The 18566-nt window shown below is 42.4% G+C and overlaps 1 protein-coding gene across 36 annotated transcripts in view; it reads right to left on the bottom strand.

Moving 5' to 3' along the window:
• Positions 1 to 18308, bottom strand: part of ZNF618 (zinc finger protein 618) — a 177688-nt gene extending 159380 nt beyond the window's left edge. For 25 of the 36 annotated variants that reach the window (XM_063649819.1, XM_063649817.1, XM_063649820.1 and 22 more), the window contains exon 1: positions 17930 to 18081. In XM_063649819.1, the coding sequence (XP_063505889.1) occupies positions 17930 to 17962 (33 nt within the window). In that variant the 5' untranslated portion in view covers positions 17963 to 18081. Of the gene's footprint in view, positions 1 to 17929 lie in introns of all 36 variants that reach the window. The other 11 variants (XM_054502105.2, XM_054502106.2, XM_054502102.2 and 8 more) reach the window with 5 other exon arrangements.
• Positions 18309 to 18566: the final 258 nt, after the last annotated feature.

Raw genomic sequence — 18566 nt, 5'->3', positions numbered from 1 at the left:
TGAGAGCACTGAACTTTCTACAGCACATTCCAGAAGGCTGTGAACAAAATTCATATTGATTCAGCGCCTTGGCACCTATTAAGGGTCACTGCCCATAGTTGGCACAAATATGTAATGGTCAGTCAGGTGGATGGATAAATTGAAAAGGTGTTTAAGATTCTGAAAGACAAGGAATCATCCTCCAAATACAAACTATCAGCATAAATGCAGAAAAACTGGTTTTTAGAGAATTCTGGCTAATAAAATGTGAGATTTAAAGATAATTTACTGAAAAATTACTATTTGTATTAAAAAAAGCAAGAATAGATATGAAATTGACAAAATCATCTTGGAGCACTGTGGAATTACGACTCTTTTTTTGCATACATACTCTATGTTTTCCTCACTGAACACAAACTCCTTTCATAATAATAAGTCAGCAAAGCCTTTTTTAAAGAATATATTACATTTATCTTCCAAATGAACAAAGCTTCCCAAAGCCTAGTATCAACAAATGCCAGAAAACGGGCAGGTGGAAATATGGAAATGTGTTAAACTAATATGTACCCTTGACCCAATAATCTCTCATTGGGACTGTATCAGAAGGAGATGGTTTTAAAATAACAAAATATTTTTATGTGTAGAAGATGTTCATTACAGTATAATTTTATAAGTGAAAAATCAGAACCAACCTAAATGTTCAACAATAGAGTATGAGTTAAATAAATTATTTTCATTCTCGTCTGTGAATATTATGTAGTCTTGAAAAATGGCTTTGTCATTAGGAAGACAAAGCAGCCTAACAGAGAAGATAGAGGAAGGAAAAGGCAGGAACAAAACTCTAATACTTTATGACTTAAATAATAAAAATATGCTTACAAAATAACCAGAAGGAAAGGTGTCCAAATTTTAATGGCAAATATGAGGGTTGACATTTATTTAGGATGATCTTTTTATTTTCTGATTTCTCTATAATATCACTAGATTGTTTAAAAATTAACTTATTAAAACATATATTAGCATGCAACTAACTGCAGCCAGGGAAACATTTCAGATAAGCCACAACTATCATATTCTATCTGATTCAATAAGGTACTTATATAGTCCCTACGGAAAGATACCGGCACGTCCAGAGCATGTTTTGAACGGAACTCCATAGGCTTTGGGGTTGGACAGACTCAGGCTCCAATCACTGCTCTGCTACTTCCTACAGCAAGTTTCTTAACCTCACTCAACCTCAGTTTCCTTATCTATAATGGCATTGATGCCAGTCTGGCTAACAAGGCGAGTCTGCCCAGTGAAGGAGTCCACCAGAAAGCGGCCCAACTTAGTGAGCACAGCAGGCAGTGCAGTAATTTATCTGCTATTTCATAAGTCTGCTCTTAAGACATGATTCTAATGTTAACGTTTACTTTAAAGTGATCAAATTAAAACAGTGTGATACCTGTACATCTGTACATCAAGAGAACACAACAGACAGTCCAGAAACAGTCCTAAGTATATGGAAGTTTAACGTAAGATAAAGACAGCATTTCAAATCAGGCAGGAAAAGATGGATCATTCAATTATTGGTGTTACAGCAAGGAGCTCACCACTTGGGAAAAAATAGAGCCTGACCCCTGTGTCCCTCCTTTAAACCAAATAGATTCCAAATAGATAAACCATTTAAGTATAACAAAACCTATTTAAAAAAGAAGAAATGTATAATTTCTGTAAATGCTTTTCTCCTTGTTTCCAGTTATCTCGTATTATTTATAAACCCAATTCTACTGCGACCGCTTATGCATATATTGCATGGTATAAAGACGTAAATATTTCTTGTATGTTCCTACAAGATAAACTTGATGTGTTAGGTTATGGAAGTGTTAACCTTTTTCTTTGACCATCTGAACCATTTTGAAATGTACAATCCAGCAGTGTTAAGTATACAGGCAGCCCTCTGTCTTCATGGGTTCCGCATCCATGGATTCAACCAACCTTGGATTAAAATGAACTGCTGCATCTGTACAGAACATGTACAGACTTTTTCCTTGTCGTATTCCCTAAATATAGAGTACTTACACAGCATTTACATTGTATTAGGTACCATACATAATCTAGAGATAATCTGAAATATAGAGGAGGATGTTCGTAGTTCTATGCAAATACACCATTTGATGGCAGGGACTTGGGCATCCACGGATTTTTATACGGGGGGGCGGGGCGTGGAACCAATCCCCCACGGATACTAAGGGACAACCATGTCCATTCACACTGTTGTGAAACAGATCTCTACAACTTTTTCATTTTACAAAACTGAAACTCTCACCCATTTAACAACTGCCCATTGTCCTTGCAACAGCTGCTGGCAACTACCATTTCACTTTCTGTTTCCGCGTTTGACTTTGATTTCTCTTATGAGTGGGATCACACAGTATGCATCTTTTTGTGACCACCTTATTTCACCAAGCAGAATGTCCTCAAGTTTCATCCATGTTGAAGAATGACAGGATTTCCTCCGTTTTTAAGGCTGAATAATATTCTATCATATATTGTTGATTTGTTAGGTTATGTAAATGTTTAACTTGTTTCTCTTACCATCTTAACCATTTTTAAATGTACAATCCAGTAGTGTTAATAGAATATTTTTCAGCCTTAAAAATGAAGGCTGAATATATCATATTTTGTTTATCCATTCATCTGTAGATGGACATTTCAGTTGCTTCCACCTTTGGGTATTGCAAATAATGCTGCAATAAACATGGGTGGAAAAACATCTCTTTGAGACCTTGCTTTGAATTTTTAGATATATACCCAGAAACGGAATTGCTGGATCATATGGTAATTCTATGTTTAATATTCTGAAGAAGCACCCTACTGTTTTCCATAGCAGCTGCACCAACAGCACAGAAGAGTTCCAATTTCTCCACATCCTCACCAACACTTTTTTTTTTAAAATAACAGCCATACTAATGGGTATGAGGTGATACTTCACTGTGGTTTTGAACTGATGAATGATGTTGGGCATCTCTTCATATGCTTACTGGCCATCTGTATATTTCTTCGGAGAAATGTCTATTCAACTTCTTTGCCCATTTTTTAATGGAGTTATTTTTCATTGTTGTTGATTTATAGGATTTCTTTATATATTCCAGATATTAACCCCTTACCAAATACATATGATTTGCAAATATTTTCTGCCATTCTGCAGGTTGCCTTTCCACTATAAATTCTTAATATGGAGAAGTCTTTTTAAATGCGGCACACATATACACATACACACAAAGAATCCAAAACACACAAATATAAATATTTTTAAAAAGTAAACATTGCATTTAACCACCACTTGCACTAAATAACATTAACTAAGTTTTAAAAAGTCTGGGGAAAAAAATGGAATCTAAATAACAAAGTCAATATCTCCAAAATCCAAAGAGCTTTTATTTAAAAATGTAAAGGAAAAGATAAACACCTCAAGAGAAAAATGTGCAAAAAGGTTGAACAGGCAATTCATAAAAGAAATGCAAGTAAAACATATCAACCAAAATATAATGCAAGTAAAACATACCAACCAAAATATAAAAATATACCAACAGATATTCAACCTCATTAGTTTGCCCATCAGGCCATCAAAGATTTAAAATATAAGCACAAGGTGATGGCCAGGATGTGTAAAATGGGCACTCACAATCTCCTAATAGAAATGTAAATGGATACCATCCGGCTGGGAGACACTTGGCAAGTTCTGTCTACATGTAGAATAAAAATCCACTGTGGTCCTGCAGTCAGCTTTCCACACAGTGATGTTAAGCAGATGATCATACAAGTGAGAAGCTGTACGAAAAAGATGTTCTCACAGAGTAGGTTATAACAATGACAAATTAGAAATAACCAAAATCTAATCGCACACTGAATTTTGGGCCATACATACAGTGGAAACACAATGTTGTCAGTAAAATAATAATGAAGACCTATCTACATTTGCTGCTGATGAAAAATATATCTATGAATTTAAAAAGAAAAAGATATCAGGCCTCAGAACAGCATGGAATATAATCCCATTTGTGTAAAATCATATGTACTTAAATATGTAGAGATGGCTTGAATAATGCTCATCAAAATATGAAGAGTGGTTATCTCAGCATTTCAGGTGATTTTTTAAAAAGAATAATCTTCATTTTTTTGTACTGCTTGAATGTTTTTGTAATGAACATGTTATTTTTATAGTCAGGGAAGAAAAACTATTTTCACTTGGGAAAAAAAAAGAAGTGGAGAACTAATTCTTAGTAGACATCTCACACTCAGAAACCAAAAGAGAGCCTGTATCCTATGCAGAGACAGTGTAGTCAGGAAGTCCTGAGTTCAAGTCCTGGCCCTGACACTAGTTAGCTGAATGACCCTGGGCAAGTTATTTAGCTCGTGTCTTGGTTTCTTCCCAGGAAAATAAAGATGATAATTCTAAGTCATGGAGTTGTTTTGAAGATCAAGGGACTAACATTCACTAGGTTCTCAATCAACATTAGTCTCATTCTCCCTCCAAGCTCATTATTGAATGCACATAGCTGTGCCTGGCACACAGGTCCTCAAACTGTGTTAGGTGATTGAATGGGATAGACAGAAGAACAGACAGTCACATAGAAGGACAGACGTCTGAAGGGTGGAAAGATGGAATGGGTGAGTGGGTAGAGAGAGAGATGCATGGAAAGGCAGATAGCTAGTCAGACAGATTGATGGGCACACTGATGGTATGGTGGCTCTTGTTTTCCAAAGATGGCCACATCAAGATATATCCCATCCTACATGCTCAATGTAAAGCTCACATGCCTCCACAGACAGATGGAGTTGATGTCCTGCCCTCTGAATGGTGCACACCTTTGTAACTGCCTCAATCAATACAATATGGTGAAGTGATGCTGTATGACTTTGGAGGCTAAGTCATAACAGGTGAGGCTGCAGCTGCTTAGTGCTATCTATCTTGGCACATGCATCTTTGCAGCCTCAAGATGCCACGTAAGAAGTCTAGCCATATATGAAGCCTCTATGCTGGAGAGACCACACTTGGGGAGGGACAGAGAGAAAGAGAGAGAGAGAGAGAGAGAGATGGTAGCGGGGAGACAGGCCCAAGGAGCTCAGCTGTTCAAGTCTTCAGAATCCTGGCACCAAATATGAGCAAGGAGAACCCTTTAAGATAACTCTGCCTCAGCCACCATATAACCAAAACCACAGAAAGACCGTGAGCCAGAACTGACCAACTGAGCCACTGCCAAATTCCTAGCCCACAGAAACCATGAGACAATAAATGATCACTGTTGCGTTAAGCCACTGAATTTTGGGGTGATTTGTCGCACAGCAATAACTATCTAATACAGACAGTGAGGTGAGTGTATGTGGGTGGGAAGATGAACTGGCGCTGATTGGAGGATTTCTGCACGTGGAACCCTGGCAATCAGTACTATCCTTTACTTAAATCAGACCTTACCTTGTAAATCTCTCTTGTCTGCTCCAAAGGCTTCCTGCTTACCTGGCTATTCCAAGCCTCTCTTACCTCAGCTGTTTATACTTCCAATTGCCCTCTGATTCTCTGATTAACTGCCCTCCTGCCCAAACTAACAGCACATGCTTTCTGAGACAACCTAGTCCAAGCCCTTACTGTACAGTAGGGAAAACTAAGGTCCAAAGAGAGCAAAGAATGTACCCAAGACTGGAGAGCGCCCAGGGCTATTTCTCCTCCAACAGCCTGTGGGCTCCAGGTATCCCTGGGGTTGAATCCTGACTCCACCTCTCATGGCCTGTTACTGTCCCATCAGGGCAGCGAGCGATGCTGCAGGCCCTGACTGGGACATGCCAGAGCTCTTGGCTCCAAGCATACCTTACATCTGTCTGGGCATAAATTTGCATTCTGAATCCGGGAGGCCCCGGTTCCAAGTATGTCAAATGTAATTAATTACAGCAAACCTTCTGCAACTGTTTTCAAACGTGGTATTAAAGGCTTTGTGAGCATGGAACACACAACCCGCTGGTCCGCTGAGGCACATGGGGAGCTGGGGGCTGAAAGCCAGGGAGTCCCAGACCCAGGCCCCACAAAATAGGGAGAGCAGCTTCCCCAGACGCCATGGCTCAGAACAATCCACCACAGACAAATGGGTAGCCGCGTCTCAAGTTCCAGCCCATCCACTGACTCCACATCCTGGGCAAGTTACTGTGCCTTCCTCAGCGGTACAATGGGAATGGTAAGATTCAACACCTCAAAGGGCTGTTGTGAGCTTAGAATATGGTGGCCACCTAAATTTGAATCCAGCTGCCACTTACCAGCTGTGTAGCCTTGGGCAATTCCTTTCACCTCTGAATTTCCACTCTCTCATATAAAAAAAAAAAAAATCCCTACTTTACAAGGTGACTGTTTTAAATGAGATAATAGATATTGAATGCTTAGTCCAAGGCCTGTCATATAATAAGCACTCAGCAAATGTGCAATGATTATATTTCAAGGCAGACAAATTTCATTGTGCAAAAATAATGTGAGATAAATAAGAATGCTAAATTTCAGTCCTTGAAAAGTTCCTAATTAAAAAAAATAAAATTTTATAAAGCTGAATTTCCAACACATGTCTCAAACTCCTTTCAAAACATGAAGAGCAGGAGTACTGAATTGGAAAACTACAGACTGCTGCTACCCGCCTGGGCCACTCACCCACCTCCAGGTCTCTGATCCAGGCTGGAAGTCAAGGGAGATGACCTCCCACCCTGCCAGCTCTGCCCACTATAAAAGGATGCCCTCTGGGTCTTCTAGCAGCCTTCCTTCCCAAATCATTACAGGAAGCAGACACGACTTAGCAAAAGAATGGCTTCCAGTCCCCGCAGGACCCAAAATCCACAGCCCCCAATGTGACCTGGGTCTCTACGCCCAAACAAGCCCAGAACTGCAACCCGATCCAAAAAGACCACAGTTCAAACTCAAAAACGAATTTGGAATTTTTTGGTAGGCAGAGAAATTGTCAGGGATTATCTTTTAGATTTGTTTCTGCTCATCTTGTTGGATTTGCTTTCTTTCAAAGTGTTCAACTAATGTTTAGGGGAGGGAAAAGCAAAGTGGGAAACAATATAATTTTTTCCCTGAATTACTAATCTCTCTCTCTTTCTCTCTCTCTGTCTTAAAAACTCCCATTACCTCCTCCATTTCAACCACCTACTTACACTAATGTCTACACCACTATATCATCATCTCATGCCAGGTTCTGAGTCCTGCAGTCTGTCTAGGTATCTGATGACGGTGTTGTGTGACCCTGAGCAAGCCACTTGCCCTCTCTGGGGTTCCACTTCCTCTACTATAAAAGGAGCAGGTTGGCTTAGATCAGCACTGTCCAATAGAAATATTATATGAGCCATGGAGGGAATTTCAAATTTCCCTAGTAGCCACATTGTTAAAAAAAAAAAAAAAAAAAAGTAGAAAGTAAAAAGAAACCAGTGAAATTAGTATTAATAATATATCTTTTTAATCTAATAGGTAAAATATCATTTCAACCTGTAGTATTTTCAAATTATTACTTTTATAGTCTTTTTTTTCTACTAAGTCTTTGAAATCTTGTATGGATTGACTACCCACATTTCAACTACTCCTAGCTATGTGCCACTAGTGGATACCAATACGTACTGGATGGCACAGGCTTAGATGCTATCTGTGACCTTTATAGCTCTAGACCCCTCTGATAAAACAAAGGCAGGCCTCACAACAAATTCCAACGAAGGCTAGTAGCACCCCAGGGAAGTTTCTCTTCCCTGAGGCCTCATTTCAGACTAGTTTCAGTTTTATTTCAGATCAGTTTCACTTTCTGCTTTTCCAGCATACATTATAAGAAACACCCACATAAACACAATTAAATTTTTATAGTTATTTTTCCCAGTTGATGAAATTAACGAAAAAAAAAAAATTCCCCAACATCCAAAAATGTCTTCGTCTATTCTTTTTGGGTATTCTAAGTTCCCCAACTACATCTTCTTGGCTTGCAAAAACTCTGAGTCCAAAATAAAACAAAATACAAATTCTCTGCAAACTTTCACCTGACAAAAATTCCCACCCTTAGTCTCCCAATTTTCCACAAAAATGTTGGGACAGGCAGGAATTTGTATGGCACAGGCTCAAAGCTGAGAGGTAAGAATGGCTAGCTCCTCAGATATGCTGTCTTGGACAATAACACATCCAGTAAGCAAGCCAAAAGCACTTTTGACTTTGAGTGCTACCAGCAAACTGCAAGCCGGGGACTTGCCAAGAGATACTCAGGCCTCCTCCACTTTGCAGGAGCCATTTCCACCCCTGGGGGAGACACCAGGTTTCATTCCTCCCTGGGTCCTCACCCAGGAACAGGGCTGACCCCTGGTAATCAAAGATCGACCCCTGACAAAGGGCTCACTTCACTAGAAAGCAATGTTTTTCCCTGTGTTTTCTATAGCTGAATGGGGGGCCAAGCATCACCTGACTCCATTTATTCGCTTTAGCTTATATAGAAAGCCTCATTCTGCTTTGTCAGCCAAAATATTTACATCATTTTTTTGTCGACTCAATACCATCCTCACCTCAGCCTCCCTCCTTTCCTTTTTAAGAAAAGAAAGGAGTTGTCGCCAACACGTTTCTCCAGTTCTTTGCTGTTCATGAAGCACTTTCTAGTCCATTAACTCATACGATGCTTTCAAAAAGCCTGGAAGGGTTTAAGGATGGCCCGTCCTCCCACTTAACAGATGAACAAGTAGAGGCTGTGTTGGGGTCCCAGACCCCAAGGCCTTCCAGGGCTAGGCAGGCCACATACATGATTGAAACAGGATGAGGCTGGGGACAGATGCAAACAGGAAGGAATCTGTGAAAGGCCCACAAACTCCAAACTTTCTGAACCCTGGGCTGGCAAAAAGATAAAATAACATACAAGAGAAGGGACCCACTCACCTTGTGGCCCTTAGTCTGTGACTCGGTTTACACAACTTACCCAGCATAGCACTAATAATTGGTACTGGTTATAAAAAGTAATGTATATTTAAAAAGTAACACGTATGTCAGAGTTTACAAAGCATTTTCAAACATGTTATCTTATGTCATTTCTGTGAAGAATCATTACCAGCCCATCTCTCAGATGCAGAAATTAAGATACGCAAGGACTAAAGAACTTGTCTGTGGACTTACAAGTGTGCAAGCAGCAAACTCGTCCCAAACCCAGGTCATCATCCAGGAACCCCAGGGCCTGCCTTGCCCCACTGCCATGTCACTTACACTGCTGAGAGACACCATCCAATCCAGCTGCCTAGCCACAGGCGTCTCCCCTTTGAAACCTGATCACTCCAGGATCAGGCAGAGAAGCAGGTCATCTAGCCCTGCTTTGATGACAACCCCAAGGGTATCTAATTATAACAGGGAAGGGAGGAGTCAGGATTCTCTCGCTATTTCTCAAGACCAAATTAATTTTAATTCCTTTTGATACAGTGTATACGCACAGGGCAGGAAAAGCACTGGTTGAGGAGTGAAGAAATCTGACGCTTTTAGTCCCACTTCCGCTTGTTCACTGAGGTCTTGGGTAAGTCACTCCACCTTCTTCCCAAGGCCTCAGTTTCTCTCTCTCTCTCTCTCTCTCTGTGTGTGTGTGTGTGTGTGTGTGTGTGTGTGTGTCTCGATAAGGAAGGAAAAACTGGCTTCATGTCCCATGGGGGGTGGGTGTGTATGTGTGTCGATAAGGAAGGACAAACTGGCTTCATGTCCCATCTAAGCCCAACTGATGGGTAGCATTATATAATACTAAGGACTCTGAGGCCGCTGGCCAGACTCAATGGTAAGGACTGCCATGGTCAATTAGTGATGTCTGCCACAGGCTGGAGGATGGGGAATGGCAGCATGTATGTTACTTATTTACCATCCTTGGACTAGATGATGCACATATAACATGCTGCAAGTGAAAAGAACTTTGCCCTTTACAAAACTTTTTTCTTACATCTCTCACAACTTTCACAAGAACCCTGTGCATCATCATCGTCGTCATCATCATCAATATATTATCATCTCACCTTTACAGATAAGGAAAATACGGTGCAGGGAAATGAAGTACTTTGGCAAACACCATAAAATGATTAACTGGTGGAGCACAGAGGGGAGCTGTGCCTTGGCTCTCTGACTATGCTCTGCTCGTTCTACCCTTGGAAATGTCAAACTGGTGCTCCGCTGTTGTCGGGCCAGCTCATGCACGTGGCTGTACTGAAGAGAACCCCCCCCATTTACAGGACTTCACCTCCCTCCCACGGGCTACTTGCCCCTTTTAGAGAGGCCACAGCAAAATTACAAAACTTACACACAGACATGGCAGGAAAGTATGGCTAAGTCAGAGTTCCAGATGTTTCTTCCCAAGGTGAAGTCCTGCCTTCACTGTACAGGGTGGGGGGGCCAAGCCCAGAGAAAAGTGAGGTAAACAGAGCATGGAGTCCCCACAGGTCATAGTCCTCCCCACCAGGAGGACAACAACACTCAATCCCAAGATGCTTTCAACTGATAAATGCACCATCGATTTTATAACAGCTTTTAAAGAAGAAATAAGAGGGAGAAAAAGTTCACTAGAAGAATGAATCTACTGTAAGGCACATCCTCATTTCAGAAATATGGAAACATGGGAATGTGAACATTGAGGATAGATGTCTAACTTAACTTAGGATTCTATGCTTGCTTGCTGAAATTGGCCATAGAGTGTTAAAAACGACAGTGTTTTATAAAACGTGCTGAAAAAAACTAAGCAAAGAAACAGAAGGTTCTGTTTTCTCCCATAAATGTTCGTTGAATCTTTGACATCTGCAAACCAAAATTCAACCAAAGATGGGGTCACATCACACACTTAGCTGCTTCAAGTTGAAGGAGCCCATGTGCCCGGATATTCTGCAAACAGGCCCCTGGTGTTCAGTTCCAGGACATCTGGCTAAGAAGACCAGGCATAAATACAGGGCACTCTGTGCCCCATTCACCATACCTGCAAATCAGGAATCTGGTGGCCCCCCATCCACTTTAAAGAAATACTTTATACAAAAGGAGTGAGGAGGGCAGGGGTGAAAGTCATCAGAAGAACTTTTTAAAAATCCCCCAAGACATGTAAAGGAGCATTTCCCCATCTAAGGATCCCTGTTGGACTTACTATACCAGGGGAGCCATGGCTTCAGAGCCAGCTATAAGAAAAAGTGCCTCGGGCTCCCTTATAAAACACTGGCTTTGACCAAATGGCCAAGCCCAAATTGGTCATCCACTCTTCACTAGACCCAAAGCCCACTGATCTGAGCTATTTCCAAAAATCAAATGAAGTCATCAAATATTTATGGAGCTGCTGCTCTGCGCCAGACCCTAAAATGAATAACCGGTGATCTCTACCCTCACGGATGTTACAAGTTGGCTGGAGAAGCAGAAATGCAAACAACCAACTCTGACCTGTGGGGTCCACAGTGTTTGGGAGGTACCACGGGGGCAGAGGGAGAGGAAGTCTACCTGGGGTAATTTGGTGGGGGAGTTGACAGAAGAAGAAGTGCAGCTGATCTCGAGGAGGGTCTGGTTTCTCATGAAGCAGATATGAATGAGGGAAAGGGCACCAGAGGCAGGGGGCCCAGCATGAGTAGAAGCTCAAAGACATACAGGTCCACCCACGATTGAGATGTATGCCTTTTAAAGCCTTGCCACAGGCTCAGAAACAAATCCAGAAACATTCCAAGGAGCTAGAGCAGGCCCGGAATGAAAGCATCCAGAATGCTTTAACAAGAAAGTCCCATGGATGGCAGGCTGTTTTAAAGCAACAGCCAAGAGTTTACATTTTCACTTGTCGCCTAACTTTGCCCGCTAACGGTAAGCCACCAGGTTTCCAGGACTACCCCAAGTGTTGTCAGTGGGACTTAATCTCCCCAAATGGAGAATCCCTGGCCACTGGGTTGAGTCAACTCACATGCATCGACCACCTTCTCAGGTCCTCAGACCGGCTGAGAGTCTCCACATGTGACCCCTTCATTTAATCCTAAAACAACCCTGCAAGGCTGGGATCATTAACCCTCTTTTCCCAGATGTAGAAGCTGTGGTTCCAAAACCAGAGTGACTTTCCTGAAGTCACACAAAGCTAACCACACCATGAGGTTGGATTTCAAACTCTGGTCTGGCAGACCTCAAACCCAGCTTTCCATTTTGCCAATTGGGGTGGATTTGGAAAATCTCTATGCATCTGACCTAAGGCCTGGCCTGGGGGGATTTCCTGCTGATGCCACGTTTTCAGCTCAGAAATAGATTTCATTGCCAGGCTATCTTTTACCTCTGATCTCCTTCCTTTCCTCAGACCCCAGTCCTGTTTCTGGCCACCTGCTGCCTTTTTGCAACTTCATCCTTCTCTCTGGCAACACTCTATTTAAAATGCACTTCAAAAAACAACAGCCCCCCGGAATCACACTCCTTGACTTCAACAGCTCACAGGCTGCAACACATCATCCTGGAGTTACTAGCCATCATTTGTCATTTTTAACTACAGCACAGTGGCCTAACCCTGGCAGAAGACTGCTTTGGGACAAATAAAAGGGAAATGTGGGCTACTCTAGCCAGGAGAGCTATATGGATGGAACTCATGATCGCTACAGGCTGAAATGCCTCAGAGCATGTGAGATTCAGATAGGAAGTCTCACCAACAAAACCAAGAGGTCTGAAAGGTGTTGCTACCCTTCTGGGGCCAGCCAGTGATGACGACAACTGGTCCAATCCCGAGCTGTCCAATATGGTAGCCACCAGCCACATGTGGCTGCTGAACAGGTGAAATGTGGCTGGTCAGAATTGAGATGTACTATAGGAGTAAAATACATTAGATTTCAAAGACTCAACATCACTCCCGCAAAAGAATGTAACTTGTCACATTAATAATTTTCATATGGATGGCTTGATGAAAGGATAGTATTGTGGATATACTGAGTTAAATATGTTAAAATCAGTGGCACCTGTTTCTTTTACTTTCCTTAATACACTGTGAGAAAATTAAAAATTTTACATGTGGCTCGCATCGGGGGCTTGAATTATATTTCCATTAGCGCTGACCTGACACATTTAAAAGATGAGAAGACTAAGACAGAAATTCTGGGATTTTTAAGGAAGTGCACACACACAAAAATACAGACTGTGTTTTTGTCTGATTAAATTAAATATAGCACAAACACAAACTCTCTAACTCCAGAAAAATTTCTCTGGCAATTTAAACTAAAAGTGGGGAACAAAAGACAAGGACTCCACACACTTTAGATCTCCTCTCCAGCAAGAAGACCTTGCAAAGACGCTGCCTTCAAACTTGCATCTGCCTTTCCATATGTCCTTCCAGACTCATCCAAGGCCAACAAGCTGGGGTATGTGCCTGGGCCGCCCATGTGGCTGAGCTTCCTTCATAGGTGGCCCTAGAAGTGGGCTCAACCAGGGCTCAAAATATGTGGCACAGGACACCTAACCCACAGGGTTCACTTAAAAGTTAATTGAGATAATAAATGCAAAAATAAAGTATAAGCAATAAAGTGCAGTATACCTGCGGCACATCATAGCGGCTCAGCTACTCCAGTACCTTTCAAACTCTTTTGGCCGTGACCCACAGGAGGAAATCTATTTCAAATCACACACATACATCCACAAATATAAATACAAGTTTCAAGAGAGGATACTCACCTGTACCCTGTGGTATGCCTCTGCTATTTTTTGTTCCCCTATATTCTAGTCTATTCTTGTTTTTAAAAAATTCTGATTGTGATTCACTAAATTGACTTCACAACCCACTAATGGCCCATGATTCAAGGTCTCGCCTGGGAATGGTAATTAAGAGGTACACTCTCCACTCTGATTTACATTGCTGTTTGGCCACTGCACCCCTCTCTCTAGAATATGGGAGTCAGGATATGGCCTCAGAATCCTTCCCAACACAGTGATCCAGGCAGCCATAACCAATTCCTTGGAGTTACATTCAGAAATGAAACCTATTTATTATTATCCTTGATCTGATCCCAAAGGTTCATTTTATAAATGCAAAAATTGAGGCTCTGAAGGAAAAAGTGATTTGTCCAAGGTCACACAGCAAGACCTTGTGGGGGCTAGGGCTCCCGAAAAGAACCACTTCATTTTATATCACCAGAAAGAAGGTACAACTGACCCGAAACATCACAAGAACATGGAAAAAATTCAAAATTTCCTCATAACCATGAAAAGTCGGCTTATCCAATCAAATATGGCAAGGAAGTTCTTATCACCCACCAAGGAGAAGACGTAAAGATTCTGAGGTCAGAGGAAGCAGCATGCCAAGAGCTGAGTCAAAAGTGAGAAAAATATTGTATCTGACACTGGAGGAGTTTTAAAACCCAGTTTCTCAAGTGAAACAAGCCATTGGCTGTTTATTTTCTAGGACGAGGGAGAGGTCAGCCTTATACTGACCAGCCATCTTTGTTGCTTTCGTTCTGCAAAAGCAAGAACCCTTGTTCAAGTTCATCTCTGTGCAGGGCTGGAAGTATAAGCAAACCTCTTTTCCTAGCTTGCTCCAAAGTCAAGCTATAAAGCAGGCCCTTGAAATTTCAAACCTCATTAGAAAAAATTAAAAAAAAAAAAAAACCTCCTCGGGCAGAAAAGCAAAACATTAAGTAATAAGAGTCTCCACTGTGAAACTGAATATAAATAATCTTTCACCAAAATAATTCAGCCCATCATCAAATTACCACCCCTCAAGTCCAATTTGCCAGATATTTTGCCCAATAATCTATGAGAATGTGGTGAACAGACAGGAGCTAATAAAAATTAGCTCACATATCCATTTCTGGTCACACGTCCACCTAAAATAGGAGGTGAGAGAGCCAAGGCCAAGGTCAGATCTCAATCCAGAGAGAGACACCAATAGAAACAAAAGAAAACTGGCCCCGCCCCCAACAGAACCATCATGCACCTCTACTTCCTTTACAACAAACATGATCAGAATAACCAATTTAAAAAAAAAAAAAAAAAACAGGTCTACAAAACCAGAAATGATTTTCAACTTCTAGCCATAGACAACAGAACAAAATTTCAGCAGAATGGAATGAGGGAATCAGAATTGTGTGTCAGGAGATCCAGGCCACACAAAGGGACGTGCTGCAATATTTTCATTCCTTGCACCAGAAATAACCTGTTATCTACAACCCTGACTTCTTCTCAGATGCCCCTATCCCCCTCCACCCCTCCCCAGCCCATCTCTCCTTCATCACTGCTAAACTCAGGCCTTCTGCCTCATGAGGCCTCCAAAGCCCCTTGGAAATTATAAATTCTTTGACCGTCCTAGTCATCGGCCTAAATAATTCAACAGAAAAAAATTTTTTTAATTATGCTACTTAAAAAAAAAAAAAGCTCATTCCAAATATGTCAGAATGTGACCAGTCAGCCCTGAAGGATTTCGTTACTAAAAAAATAAAATCTCCCAAATGCAATGGCGATGATGGGAAATATCAAACCTCTGCCATTGTCAAATATATTTCACAGAGATAATATATTTGACTTATTCCACTTAAACATCCAAATTTCCACAAAACAGGGTTGGGAATCTATGGACTGGGGCCACCAGTTTTTCCAAGACCAGCTAGTGGCTGGCAAAAGGAGCACAGGGTTTCCTTTCTTGCCCCAGGTGACCCACCATCAATTTCCAATCCAAGGTCCCTCCAAGATCCCGCCCTGCAAGTCCTAACAATATGCTCTTTTTGGACAGAAAAATTGTAACTTTTGGGGGGTAGGCTCAAAATCCCCAGCAAGTTCAATCAGATACTAATTTATCACAAAAACCCTTCATCTTTGGGTGGGTACTTTATTTTCATCTGTCAAATTTCAATTCAGTCAATATTTATTTGCCTTCTTACATTTTTTTTCTTTTTTGTTTCACCTTCATGTGATTCATTTTAAGGCCAAAACCTCCATATGAAATATTGTTTGCATATATGTTTTCATATTCCAAAGGCAAACCTTGGGTTTGGCTTTTGTTTGTATTTTGATTATTTTTCCTTTATTTTGTTGCTGCTAAAACCAGCTGAGTTGGTGTTTTATCACATTTCTTCAGCAAAGTAAGTGTTCTACCAAGGAAGATGGATAAGAATCAGAATTTTCATCTCCTTTTTGCCCATCCCTCTTTTATATTTTTCTTGTTAAGTCAGTAAAATTTGTGCATTTTTTTTTTTGGTCACAAACCCCCCAAAATGATCAAGGCTAATGGATTTTTCCCCCTTTGAAAGTAATCAGGTTTTTGAAAAATAACAAATATTGATAAACTACCAACCCCACATCACAATCAAAGAGGCCTGAAACCAATCTAAATTTTTTTTAAGTAATAAATTTTTCAAATTGGAAGAGTGAACAAGACAGAAAAGGGAAAATTTTCTTCCTTACCAAGGATTCCTCAATCCTTGTCTTCATCAATTGATTCAGTTGCATGTCATAAAAAACGAGCTTCTGTGAATCCACTGTTAGTTTTTTCATAATAATGTTAATTATGCATATCTTATTTTAATGGCGGTCTCTCCTACAAATCTGTGGGCTACTCAATTTGTATAATGTATGAATTTACATTTTTTCCACTTAATAGTGCTCAAAAAAGGTTCCTGACATTTTCTGGATAAAACAACAACAAAAAAGAAATGCCTAGACCTTTCAGAAAACAAAATCAGAAAACAGTCTTAATTATTCCATCAAAACAAAAAAATAAAACCACACACAAAACCCAACAAATACAGAAAAAAAGAAAGAAAGGATTTCACTGTAACTTTTCCAGTTTCTGTTTTCTTTAGAATCTTAGGATTTAAACGCAGTAAAATGTAAATGCAAAATTAAAAAAAAAAAAAAAAAACTACAATTTTTGGGTGTGTCCAAAGCCAACATTTTAGGTTCTATTTTCTCTTTTAAATCCTTCGTTCGTGGAAATAGAAAAACTTTAAATATTGCCAAATAGAGAAATTAGTCTTTTTTTGCCCGCTGAGCTAAACAAGTTCCAAATTACAATGAAGTACAATTTCTAATTGCTTCATAAAGCCAATTCTCTCAGTTTTCCCTAAACTCAACAATTTCCCTCCTTTCTTTATTCCAATTAGTTTTTTTCTCAAACTAAAATGAGTTGGGTACCCAAACTGACTTTGCTTTTAGGAGGTTTTTTGCTTTCTCCCCTCCAAGAACTGAATTCATTCAAATTCCAGCTTAATTTTCATTTACATATTATCTGGATTTGGCTTCAGAAATAAAAATTGTCTCCATGCTTCTGGAAAGATCAAAGTGAAAATTTTCACCCGAAAAAAGAAAAAAAAAGAATCTCTTACCCCTCCACTGCCTGGTAGTGCAAACTTTTGAAAAAATAAGAAATAAAAAATATTTCTTTTCAATTTTAATTTCTTTTTTTATTTACAAAATAGTATCCTCTAGGTGGCGTCGTTTTAATGGGAAAAAACTACCGTTTGAAGAAAAATTAGAAAAAAAAAATTGAGAAAGGAAAATATGGCCTAAAAAAAAAAAGATTGTTGCAAAAATGGGGGACCTGGAGGGAAAGACCTCCCGGGGGGTCATCGGGGACCCCGAGCGCAGAGAGGGTCAGGGGAAAATTGCAAATTTGGGGGGGAGGGGGCAGAGCTGGAAGGGGTTGCATTTTTGCAAAATGTGAATTGTCCAAACTGAAATGGCTGCTCTGTTCTCTCGCCGCTTTGTTTTCTGGGCTCCGGTCCGAGCCCGGGGCCGGAGGGGGCGCTGGGTGGGGGCCCCAAAAGACCCCCTCGTCACCCCCACCCTCCTTGCACCCCGCAGCGCCCGGGGGGGTGCTCTCCGGACCCCGACCCTCCCGATTGCGCCCACAAAAAGCCCGCAAACGTGCCCAGGCACTTTGCATTTTGCAAATCTTGCAATGAAGTGGCGCAGCGCCCCGGGCCCCGGCCCCCCGGGGTCCCCCGCGCGGTGCATGCCCCCGGCCCCCCGTCGTACCTGCGGAGCCGCCGCGCCGCCCGGCTGGTTCATGGGTCCGTGCGGGAGGAGGCGGCCCCGGCGCGTCCTGCTCCTCCCGGGCCGGGCTGCTGGTGCGCGCACAATGCCGCCACCGCCGCCGCCGCCGCCGCCGCCGCCGCCGCTCCCTCCTCCGCCCGCCCCGCTCAGGCCGGGGGGGCGGGGGCGCTGGGGGCGCGCGGGGGGGGCGCCGGCCCTCGCCCCCACCCCCGGCCCGAACCGGCCGCGCCGCGGCAGCCGCTGCCGCCGAGCCGCCCCTCGCGGGGCCGCCGCCGCCCCCCGCCGCCCTGCCCGCCCCCGGGCCGGCCTCGCCGTGCGGCCCGCGAGCTCGGGGCCTCGGCCTCGGCCTCCGCGCTGCCGGCCTCCGCGCGGCACACAAAGCCGGCCGGTCCAGGGGCGCGCCCGCCCTCCCGTCCGCCAGCCCCCGTGCCGCGGCGCACCCGCCCCCCAAACTTTCCCGCGCCGCGCCCTGCCCTCCCCGCGCCCCCCGCGCCCGCTCCCCGGCTCCCTTCTGCCCTCCCCCAGTCCCCCAGCCCCTCGGAAATGTCATTTTCACGCTGGAAAAAAAGTTCAGGGAGCCGGCTCTCGGCGGAACGCAAGAGGTTAATGGGAACTCTGT

This window comes from Pongo pygmaeus, chromosome 13 (genome assembly GCF_028885625.2).
Source record: "Pongo pygmaeus isolate AG05252 chromosome 13, NHGRI_mPonPyg2-v2.0_pri, whole genome shotgun sequence".
Taxonomy (NCBI): Eukaryota; Metazoa; Chordata; class Mammalia; order Primates; family Hominidae; genus Pongo; species Pongo pygmaeus.
Note: the sequence above shows the minus strand (reverse complement) of the source record. Positions and strands in the feature narration are given on the sequence as shown.